Consider the following 12552-nt stretch of genomic DNA (forward strand, 5'->3'; position numbering starts at 1 on the left):
GCTCTTCTTGTAATTGTCAGAAAATTCTTCCTCTATTCTCAGATTATCTTGACGTCTATGCATTCTATCTACACTTTTAATTTGATTATAATCGTCACTCGAGTTGTGCGTTTCAAAACGACCTTCCATTCGTAAATGGTCTTCACGTTTGAATGATTGAGTGCGATAATTATCTCCACTGGTATGTTGATTGTTGTTTTTTAGTAAATGAATATTACCTGTTTCGCTTTCCGATCGTACATTATCGTAAGATTTTTTCAACATTATTTTATCTGTTGAGTCTACACGAAGTGTTTTTTCGAAATCACTTTCATTTCTTAAATCTGAATGACGTATTGCATTTCGTCGTTCAGATTTTTGAGCTTTTGACATTTCAATACCTAAATCAGACTCTTCTTGATAATTAATAATGCATTGATCAGCTACTGACTTAGTGCATATATCTTCGGATTTAATTGAATGCTTAACAAGCGTGGATTTCATATTTTCAGTTTTATCCTTTATAAAACCATGAGATTTCGAAGTTCTATCTAATTCTTTTTCCGGAGATAAATTATCATGTGGAACAATAGGCATGGGTCTTTCTAATATTTTAATTGATTTATAATCATTTTTAGCGCGACATTCGAAAGAACCTTCCAGTTTCAAATGATCTTGTGGCTTTTTAACTTCCGCTCTATCCCCCCTTGTGGGAGCTTTCTCCGTTGGACGTTTTTCAAATTCACCTTCATTCTTCAAATTATCAACTTGTTTTATAGGTAGGCGTCGTTCCGTAGTTTTATAAGGAATTTTTTCTGGGCGATTAAATTCTCCTTCTAATTTAAGATTATTTGATTGTTTGATTAACGAAACTTTTTCACCGGGTTTATATGAAATTTTCTCTGGGTGGTCCATCTCGCCTTCAGGTTTAAGATTATCCTGTGGTCGCTTTACATCTGCTCTTTCACCTTTAACAGGCGCTTTTGGTTTTGGCTGTCTATCAAACTCTCCTTCAGGATGCAAATTATCACTGGGTTTCTTCTGTTTCGGCCGTTCTGCAGGTATAAATTCTATAGGCACTGGCCTATCGAATTCACCTTCCAATTTAAGATTATTTGTCTGCTTAATCGGTGAACGTCTTTCACTAGGCTTATACGGAGTCTTTTCAGGTCGTGCAATATCACCTTCAGGTTTCAGGTTATCCTGCGGTTTTTTCACATCCGCTCTTTCACCTTTAACAGGCGCTTTCGGTTTTGGCTGCCTATCAAACTCTCCTTCAGGATGCAAATTGTCACTGGGTTTTTTCTGTTTCGGCCGTTCTGCAGGTACAAATTCTATAGGCACTGGCCTATCGAATTCACCTTCCAATTTAAGATTGTTTGTCTGCTTAATCGGTGTACGTCTTTCACTAGGCTTATATGGAGTCTTTTCGGGTCGTATAATATCACCTTCGGGTTTCAGGTTATCCTGCGGTTTTTTCACATCCGCTCTTTCACCTTTAACAGGCGCTTTCGGTTTTGGCTGCCTATCAAACTCTCCTTCAGGATGCAAATTATCACTGGGTTTCTTCTGTTTCGGCCGTTCTGCAGGTACAAATTCTGTAGGCACTGGCCTATCGAATTCACCTTCCAATTTAAGATTGTTTGTCTGCTTAATCGGTGAACGTCTTTCACTAGGCTTATACGGAGTCTTTTCAGGTCGTGCAATATCACCTTCTGGTTTCAAGTTATCCTGCGGTCTTATCACATCTGCTCTTTCACCTTTAACAGGTGCTTTCGGTTTTGGCTGTCTATCAAACTCTCCTTCAGGGTGCAAATTATCACTGGGTTTCTTTTGTTTTGGCCGTTCTGCAGGTATAAATTCTTTAGGTACTGGCCTGTCGAATTCTCCTTCCAATTTAAGATTGTTCATCTGTTTTATTGGTGTACGTCTTTCAATAGGACTGTATGTAATTTTTTCTGGCCGCTCAATATTGCCTTCCAGTTTTAAATTATCCTCATGTTTAATGATTTCCATACGCTCACCCTTTATAACCTTATAATCATCTCGTGTTTCCATATCAATAAATTCTCCCTCTATATGAAGATTATCTTCGTGTTTTGTAACTTGTGTTCGTTGCCCAACTACAAAATTGGGATAATCATCCCGTGATGTGCATATTTGTATGTCGCCTTCCATGTAAAGATTATCCGTGTGCTTTATAATCTCAGCTCTTTCTCCTTTAGTAGGTTTATAGTCATCTTTCGGTCGTCCTTCGAAAGGTCCTTCTGATTTTAAATGATCTTTTGGCTTTTTAATCTCGGCCCTATCACCTTTAGTAGGAGCTTTCTCAATAATTCGTTTTTCGAATTCGCCTTCACTCTTCAAATTATCAGTCTGCTTTATAGGTAAACGTCTTTCACCAGTTTTAAACGGTATTTTTTCTGGAATGTTAATCTCACCCTCTAATTTTAGGTTATCTTCGTGTTTAATGATTTCCATACGCTCACCCTTTACAACCTTATAATCATCTCGTGTTTCCATATCAATAAATTCTCCCTCCATACGAAGATTGTCTTCGTGTTTTGTAACTTCCGTTCGTTCTTCAACAATAAAGTCGGTATAATCATTCCGTGATGTGCATATTTGTATGTCGCCTTCCATGTAAAGATTATCCGTGTGCTTTATAATCTCAGCTCTTTCTCCTTTAGTAGGTTTATAGTCATCTTTTGGTCGACCTTCGAAAGGTCCTTCTGATTTTAAATGATCTTTTGGCTTTTTAATCTCGGCCCTATCCCCTTTAGTAGGAGCTTTCTCGATAATTCGTTTTTCGAATTCGCCTTCGCTCTTCAAATTATCAGTCTGTTTTATAGGTAAACGTCTTTCACCAGTTTGAAACGGTATTTTTTCTGGTACGTTAATCTCTCCCTCCAACTTTAGATTATCTTCGTGCTTAATGATATCCATACGTTCTGCCATTATAACTTGATAATCATCTCGTGTTTCCATATCAATAAATTCTCCCTCCATACGAAGATTGTCTTCGTGTTTTGTAACTTCCGTTCGTTCTTCAACAATAAAGTCGGTATAATCATTCCGTGATGTGCATATTTGTATGTCGCCTTCCATGTAAAGATTATCCGTGTGCTTTATAATCTCAGCTCTTTCTCCTTTAGTAGGTTTATAGTCATCTTTCGGTCGTCCTTCGAAAGGTCCTTCTGATTTTAAATGATCTTTTGGCTTTTTAATCTCGGCCCTATCCCCTTTAGTAGGAGCTTTCTCGATAATTCGTTTTTCGAATTCGCCTTCGCTCTTCAAATTATCAGTCTGTTTTATAGGTAAACGTCTTTCACCAGTTTGAAACGGTATTTTTTCTGGTACGTTAATCTCTCCCTCCAACTTTAGATTATCTTCGTGCTTAATGATATCCATACGTTCTGCCATTATAACTTGATAATCATCTCGTGTTTCCATATCAATAAATTCTCCCTCCATACGAAGATTGTCTTCGTGTTTTGTAACTTCCGTTCGTTCTTCAACAATAAAGTCGGTATAATCATTCCGTGATGTGCATATTTGTATGTCGCCTTCCATGTAAAGATTATCCGTGTGCTTTATAATCTCAGCTCTTTCTCCTTTAGTAGGTTTATAGTCATCTTTCGGTCGTCCTTCGAAAGGTCCTTCTGATTTTAAATGATCTTTTGGCTTTTTAATCTCGGCCCTATCCCCTTTAGTAGGAGCTTTCTCGATAATTCGTTTTTCGAATTCGCCTTCGCTCTTCAAATTATCAGTCTGTTTTATAGGTAAACGTCTTTCACCAGTTTGAAACGGTATTTTTTCTGGTACGTTAATCTCTCCCTCCAACTTTAGATTATCTTCGTGCTTAATGATATCCATACGTTCTGCCATTATAACTTGATAATCATCTCGTGTTTCCATATCAATAAATTCTCCCTCCATACGAAGATTGTCTTCGTGTTTTGTAACTTCCGTTCGTTCTTCAACAATAAAGTCGGTATAATCATTCCGTGATGTGCATATTTGTATGTCGCCTTCCATGTAAAGATTATCCGTGTGCTTTATAATCTCAGCTCTTTCTCCTTTAGTAGGTTTATAGTCATCTTTCGGTCGTCCTTCGAAAGGTCCTTCTGATTTTAAATGATCTTTTGGCTTTTTAATCTCGGCCCTATCACCTTTAGTAGGAGCTTTCTCAATAATTCGTTTTTCGAATTCGCCTTCACTCTTCAAATTATCAGTCTGCTTTATAGGTAAACGTCTTTCACCAGTTTTAAACGGTATTTTTTCTGGAATGTTAATCTCACCCTCTAATTTTAGGTTATCTTCGTGTTTAATGATTTCCATACGCTCACCCTTTACAACCTTATAATCATCTCGTGTTTCCATATCAATAAATTCTCCCTCCATACGAAGATTGTCTTCGTGTTTTGTAACTTCCGTTCGTTCTTCAACAATAAAGTCGGTATAATCATTCCGTGATGTGCATATTTGTATGTCGCCTTCCATGTAAAGATTATCCGTGTGCTTTATAATCTCAGCTCTTTCTCCTTTAGTAGATTTATAGTCATCTTTCGGTCGACCTTCGAAAGGTCCTTCTGATTTTAAATGATCTTTTGGCTTTTTAATCTCGGCCCTATCCCCTTTAGTAGGAGCTTTCTCGATAATTCGTTTTTCGAATTCGCCTTCGCTCTTCAAATTATCAGTCTGTTTTATAGGTAAACGTCTTTCACCAGTTTGAAACGGTATTTTTTCTGGTACGTTAATCTCTCCCTCCAACTTTAGATTATCTTCGTGCTTAATGATATCCATACGTTCTGCCATTATAACTTGATAATCATCTCGTGTTTCCATATCAATAAATTCTCCCTCCATACGAAGATTGTCTTCGTGTTTTGTAACTTCCGTTCGTTCTTCAACAATAAAGTCGGTATAATCATTCCGTGATGTGCATATTTGTATGTCGCCTTCCATGTAAAGATTATCCGTGTGCTTTATAATCTCAGCTCTTTCTCCTTTAGTAGGTTTATAGTCATCTTTCGGTCGTCCTTCGAAAGGTCCTTCTGATTTTAAATGATCTTTTGGCTTTTTAATCTCGGCCCTATCACCTTTAGTAGGAGCTTTCTCAATAATTCGTTTTTCGAATTCGCCTTCACTCTTCAAATTATCAGTCTGCTTTATAGGTAAACGTCTTTCACCAGTTTTAAACGGTATTTTTTCTGGAATGTTAATCTCACCCACTAATTTTAGGTTATCTTCGTGCTTAATGATATCCATACGTTCTGCCATTATAACTTGATAATCATCTCGTGTTTCCATATCAATAAATTCTCCCTCTATACGAAGATTATCTTCGTGTTTTGTAACTTGTGTTCGTTGCCCAACTACAAAATTGGGATAATCATCCCGTGATGTGCATATTTGTATGTCGCCTTCCATGTAAAGATTATCCGTGTGTTTTATAATCTCAGCCCTTTCTCCTTTAGTAGGTTTATAGTCATCTTTTGGTCGACCTTCGAAAGATCCTTCTGGTTTTAAATGGTCCTTTGGCTTTTTAATGTTGGATCTATCACCTTTCATAGGAGCTTTCTCAATTATTCGTTTTTCGAATTCCCCTTCACTTTTTAGATTAGCAATCTGTTTAATAGGTGTACGTCTCTCACTAGGTTCATATGGAGTCTTTTCTGGGCGCTCAAATTCCCCTTCTAATTTAAGATTATTTGTCTGTATAATCAGTGAACGTTTTTCACCGGATCTATATGGCGCTTTTTCTGGACGATCAAATTCTCCTTCTAATTTCAGATTATTGGTTTGTTTAATAGGTGAGCGCCTTTCAATAAGATTGTATGAATTTTGTTCTGTTCGATTAATCTCTTTTTCATGTTGTATCTTCGAAAGTATATCCTTTTTATCATCTCTATCATCATTAATAACTTTTTGATGTTGATATTCAAATTCGATTAATTGTTCATAATTATTTGCGGAATTTATATCGATAATTTCATTTTTCATTTTAAGATTATTTTCGTATTCTGTAACTTCTGTGCGCTCGCAAATAACAGTATCTGTATAATCATTGCTTATTCCGGAAATCTTTTTCTCATCCTCCAATTGAATATCATCTGTACGTTTTATAATTTCTACTCGTTCAAACGGCCCCTTAGATTTGAATCTGTCTGTTATTTGAATAGTTTCGGTTCTATCATGATCAATACACTCTGTTTTCGATTTGGTCGTATCTATAAATTCACCTTCTACTTTAGTATAAGTGTTGCGACGCTCAGTACTTGGGTTTTCTCCAGATATACCAAGAAAATCTAACGATGTTGATAAATCTGGAAATTCAGTATAATTAATAAACTCGTTTTTTTATAAATCAAATTCTTGTTTATTTCTATGCAATTCCATGAAAAATATAGGCAAAAGTATATGTATCATGTTATGTAATAATATTCATTATAAATTTGTTTTCTATAGTTTAAATGAAAAATTTGCTACCAGTATGTTACGAATACAAACTACTATCAAGCAAAATAATAATATTTTTAATAGACAAAATATATTATATTAAATATATACTACTATAATAATAATACAATGCACTTTCAAATTCTCTTCCCTTCTAAAATTATTTTATACTTTAATAATGAATAAATTATTTATAATTGTTAATCTTTTTTGTACGGACGACTTATACCATTGAATCTAAATTATCTTTGAGTATTATCATAGAAGCTTTTTCACCTTTAGTAGCTGTGTAATCATGTCGTCTCTCCCCAATAAATTCCTCTTCTATATGTAAATGATCAGCATTGTAATAATTAATTTCTCTATCTACAGATTTTTTATCATATTCCTCTTTATAAGAAGTTATAGTCATAAGTGGTTCGTCTGAAATTTTCAGATGATCTTGAAAATCATTATGAGGACAACGATGACGCCTATAACATATTATCATATTATAAGTTATATTAAGAATACATCTTAAAATGACGTTATTTTTTAATATTGAACACTAATATTTTTCATATTTTATGCAAAAAACCATCTATTGAAAATCATTTCATTTCAACAAAATGAACTAAATATTTTTAGTATTTAACATATTTAACATATTTAACATAATATTTACGTACATAACATTCATGTAAATAATTACATATACATGAATAATTTTTTTACACATTATTGGTTACATTATAAATTGATTTGTATACATAATTTATTTATTATATTTATATAATGAAAATTCGAAATTTTGAAAATTTATCTTTTATTATTAATTAATAATGTTTACATATGTTGAAATAAAAATGGAAGGCACTAAAATTGGTCGTATTTTTTTTTTTTTTTTTAAGTGCCATAATAAATTTTTGTTATGATAATAATTGTTATATAGTAAGTAACAAAAAGTTGATGATTTAAAAAATATTTACATTTAAATTGCACTTTAATTATAGTTAATAGCATCATAACATAATATCAATCAAATTGTATAAATTATTTTGAAAATAAATTATAAATCATATTGTTAAATTTCATGCATATTCTTCTGTGATAATCACATTTGTTCAGTATTAAAATAATAATATAATATTCATTATTAATAAATAGTAATACACTATATCGATAGTAATCCAATAAATGACTACTAGTCAATATTAATTAAAAAATGTTTTTATATTAAATTAAGATAAAATTGTATCTGTATGGAAAAATAATTTTTAAACTAAATGTTTGACGATTCGTTGAATTACACTTGATAACTTACCCACATGTACAAAGCTCACAAATACATTGTTCTTTAGCAGTAATCGTAGTTACAAAGTCTGGAACTTTTGAAGGAGAATTTTTAGAATTGGGAACATTTTTTCTCGAACTTTTTTCCTGCGGAGTGGATGAATTGGTTGGTTCACACACTGTAATTTCCAATTGCATACATTCCAGTGATTTAGTAGTTTTTGTTTCCGATAGCCTTAAAAGATCGAATTATTACACTGATTAATATTTTATCATTAAACTTGGTTATAAATGCAATAGTCTTACACAATATTGGATATATTTTATATAACTATTTTATTATAAATATAGCGTATTATTATTATTATTATTATTATTCTTAAACCGTTATTATTATTAAAGAATATGTAGTTATTTTTATTTTACATGTAATTATTGGCTGTGTTTGTGTGTGAAAAAATAGAGAGAGAGAGAGAAAGAGAGAATGTTTTCGGCGATCATAGTTTTGTTAAAGCTTTCAAGCATGTAATGAGCTCCAATTTTGCTTTTTTAATTTTTTAATTTTGATCGTTATATTAACTTGATGCTCATCTACAAATATTTCTCAAAAATCGTAATTACGATATATGATATGTCAAGCGAAGCTATCATTTATGTTTAGTTTAGTAAATAGCGAGAAAACATATTTAAATAGTACCGTTTTTGCGTGTATATCGACGTTGAATCATTTCGAATTGTTTCTGGTTTTTTCGATTCAGTGCCATTCTGCTCGAGATTCGGTTTAGCTTGGACATTCTTAGGTTGATCGAGTGAATATCGTATTGGAGATGTTGGAGATGGTAACTGCGTATTTGAGAAGTTGTTGATTTTCTCATATTGTTCCTTATCGACATCTTGCACTACCATACTAGTATTTAACTGCGTTGCATCGACATTTTTCTAAATTCGGCATAAAATAGATATAGCTTTTATAATATTTTATCAACATGTTTATTATGTAGTTTAAAATTGTTAATAAAAAGATTAAAATAGATTACGAGATAAATGTTTGTTTTATTACGAATAACATTGAAAAATCTAAGTAAGAGCCAGCTCTAATAAATCTAAATTAAGATTTTTTTAATTTAATTTTATTAATTATTTAAATAATTCATCATTAAACTTATCATTGAAATATAATCATTAGATTTAATTACATTAATTTTAATAATTTTAATTACATTAATAGTTCTCATCATTTTATCAATTTTTCTACCAAAAACAATTTTACGTTACGTGAATTTTTATTATAGTACGTGGTAGTTGTAAGAAGTAATTGTCTTATGTATCTTGATCAGAATATTTAAATAATACTTTATTTTTCTTATGGCAAATTAAAACATTAATAGAATCAGTAAAACGAAATACGCCTTTATCAATAGAATGATTTTAGAAAAATGTAGGATATTAATGTTGCAATGACTAATACGTATTTAATTTTTATTTGAAATATTATGCACACCGTTCATTAGTCAATGTAATTGTAGTTGATTTGTGGAGTAAGCAACAACAAGCAGACATCAATTCTGACTTGCGTCAATAAAAAATTGTCCATCGAGTAAATTAGCATAAATTCATTGAATTTTAGTTTTATTACGCGCGTATGATGCATTGCTTTTTATATAACTTATATGACAGCTGTGTGGAAAAAAAACATTCATTTATCATTAGCGGTATTATGTCAGACTTTATTGAGTAGAAGAGTCGTAGAAAGTCTTGGAAAATTGGCGCTAGATATCCAGATCTGGATGATCGGACTATGTTCTATTTGTGTTAGAATCGTCAATTGAAAAAGTATGCATCAATTCAGTATCTTAGCAAGTTATGCGTATGCTTGAGCAACTGAGTTCCCGATATAGCGGTTCGCGTGTACCACAACGTCGATTCGCAGAATATTTAATGAGATTTCATATGAAAAGTTAGTGCTTTGTGTACTGTGGCACAGTGATTGTTTTCTTTATAAAACAGGAACTTCCATTTTATGTAGATAAATTTTTCGTATTACGAATGGAGGGAGTATTGGTTTTTCATTCTGGGCGCCAGCCAGTTTTGTAGGCTGACGTACTATTTATTTTTGCGCTTACGTATATTACTCATCACTGGAAACTCTGACGATGACGGAATATTCACGGGACAAGAGTAATAAGATGCTTCTGTTTTACGTATTCTCTACTTGCCGATTGTCTTTCCATTTTTAATTTATAATTTGCTATCAATTTCTTATCATGAATAACAAGCAAAATCTGTTAGATGCGGCTAATGATAATTATATTAATAGTTATGGAATTAATACCGGTGCTTCATTGCTTCACTACGTGTCAAATAATTATAAATCAAATCTTTGTATTGTAATAGAAGAATAGAAGAACAATTTGCCGTAATTACCGAATTACGTCATTAGTTTTCCAAATAATGCTATTGAATTATAGTTTTACGTAATAAAACTATTCATGTTAAAGCAAAGTTAATGCTATAGTGTATGTTATACGTTCTATTATTTCGATCTCGTTTATTTTACATGTGTTGATATTGAAAAAATTATTCATTAATTTAAAAAAAAAACTTTTAATAATTAAATATATTTTTAAATTATAAAAAATATGAGAAAATTATTTTAATCTTAACATGATAAGTTAACTACTTAAAAAAAAAAGAAAAGAAAAAGAAAAAAAGGCATTATAATGATAAATAAATATTAATTTTAATAAAAACATCATTGACATATTACAAGCATTAATCGATTATTTCTAGTTAAAGACTTGTAGAATAAAAACAATTTGAATACTCTGAGAATGTTATTAGATATATATTTAAAACTCGAAGGTGTTAAGTTCCGATAGAAAGTTAACACACCTTAAAAAGTAAATCTTATGAAGAACAAATGCAACGACAATTGAAAGAATAGATTTGTTATATATAAAGATAAGCTAACGATAATACACAATTGTTGATAATGTGAATACATGAAAATATTAAGTGGTTTCTTTTATAAATATTAAGTGATAATTATATAATTTTGCCATCAATCGGAATCAGTAACCTATAATACATATCAGCGTCATATTGTTTATCAAAGATATGCATTTGAATAGGATAGAATTATATATGAATAAATGAAAGAGAAACGAAGTGGCTTAAGCGAACATAATAGTCTGCGTTGAATGCCATAAATAAGCAAGACAAAAGAATAACTCACGATCTTGCTCGTGAAATAGTCCCGGTTCTCGTTCGAATCCCGGGCGGATTTGACAGACTCGCGCACATGATCCTCCCCAAGGACGATGATTTCGTTTTGTTGGCTCATCTCTTGCGAATTTTCATGGATGAAGGAATCATCCCAGGTGGAGGTGTTGAGCTTCCTCGGGGTGGGCGTTGGCCTTGTTGCCTCAACGCGAACCTCAATTTCCGTGGCAGTAACCTTCGTCTGTCGGATCTCATCAGTCTCATCAGGCCCACAAGGCTGTTCGTACATAACCGTCGTCGTCAAAAGTTGCTGAGTAGGTTGCTCCGAAATAAAAGTTCCATCCCACGTGGTGTTCGTAGTGTAAGTTGACTTGTTTACTTCTTGTAGATTCCTACTTCCGTTAGAACGCACCTGCTCTAAGTTGGTTTCGCGCCTCTGCAACTGTTGTTTTTGTTGTTTCGGTTGCTCCATCGTTACGGTCGTAGTCGTATTAGCGCTCGTGAATTCTTCGATGGTGTAGCCAAGCTCCTCCATCGGACGTTCCTCCGCAACCTTTCGGATGTCCACCGTGTCGGACCTACGCTCGATCCTTCTACGCGGCTGTGTCTGCTTAAGTTCCTCTTCCAGACCGCTCTTGCTCTCATACTCGACAATGTAGCTCTGTCCCGATTGCAGAAGGTGCGTATCGAGCTCAAGATCGGTCACGTCTTGAACTTCGAGGCTATCGTTTCGTTTGTTTTCGGTCTCGCGTACGACCATCGTCTCGTTCGTTCGATGGACCGGCGCTGTCCCATAGTTGACCTCACCCCAGCTTTCGCTATGCTCGATGTAATAGCTCGCGGCATAATCGATAGAGGTATCCGCGGAGACGAGCTCCTCCTCGCGCATTGCATGTTTTATGATCGCCGGTGCCTGATGTTCCGAGGGAATTTCGCCGGGTTTGTCAATGGCGTTGGCCGAGTCAATGAGCTCTGCCGCAAGAATGTCCAACTGTTCCAGCTTCGAGTTCGATCGTTGATTCTCGTGGCCGAAACTGATCCTACTCATGCTCTCTTCCCGCGTGTGTAAACGCTTCTCGCTTGCCGCTACGAGGAACTCCGCTTGGTTATTGTTCGCACTCATGCTTTCGCTATTGATTGCTCTATTAGGGTAACTCTGTTTTGCGGCTTTAACAATAGTTTCGAATCGCTCGCATGTCGCGCCTGATTGTCGCTGATAATGGACTCTCAGAGAGGCGTCGTCGTTCCTGGGGCGAAGTCGCTGGTTCCGTGCCGGTCAGCGTTAGCGCCGATAGCAGACTGCCTGAGAAACGCGAGAGAACGCCACCGATTTCTCGCTGGTCCCACTCTCCAACCTCAGCTCGCGTGGGACGTCAACTTTTTCTCTCTTTATCTCTCCCTTTCGCTCGCTCCCATTGAAAGATTCGTGAGTGCTCGTGGCCTGCGAGGGTCGCTGCAACTGTCTTTGCGCTGCACTCTCTAGCCTTCTCGCTTCCTCTCGTTTTCGCGAAAGCAAGTTCCCTCGAGGCCGGCGACCCAGCTATCACGCACGAGGTGAAGAACTCGCGACTCCCGATCTACCAACCGGTTGTTACGCTCTCCGAGGTACCGGAGTTA

General features: G+C 34.4%; 1 protein-coding gene across 1 annotated transcript in view; it reads right to left on the minus strand.

Moving 5' to 3' along the window:
• Sdb (SAXO downstream of blistered) overlaps window positions 1–12220 on the minus strand; it is a 13387-nt gene extending 1167 nt beyond the window's left edge. Inside the window, exons 1-6 of the mRNA XM_011504941.1 lie at window positions 10949–12220; window positions 8411–8652; window positions 7745–7948; window positions 6718–6914; window positions 5959–6308; window positions 3–5862 (exon numbers count right to left, since the gene is read on the minus strand). Of these exons, the coding sequence (XP_011503243.1) occupies window positions 3–5862; window positions 5959–6308; window positions 6718–6914; window positions 7745–7948; window positions 8411–8652; window positions 10949–12058 (7963 nt within the window). The 5' untranslated portion in view covers window positions 12059–12220. The remainder of the gene's footprint in view (window positions 1–2; window positions 5863–5958; window positions 6309–6717; window positions 6915–7744; window positions 7949–8410; window positions 8653–10948) is intronic.
• Between the last annotated feature and the right edge of the window lie 332 nt (window positions 12221–12552).

Source organism: Ceratosolen solmsi, unplaced genomic scaffold (assembly GCF_000503995.2).
Source record: "Ceratosolen solmsi marchali unplaced genomic scaffold, CerSol_1.0 scaffold4, whole genome shotgun sequence".
Lineage (NCBI taxonomy): Eukaryota > Metazoa > Arthropoda > Insecta > Hymenoptera > Agaonidae > Ceratosolen > Ceratosolen solmsi.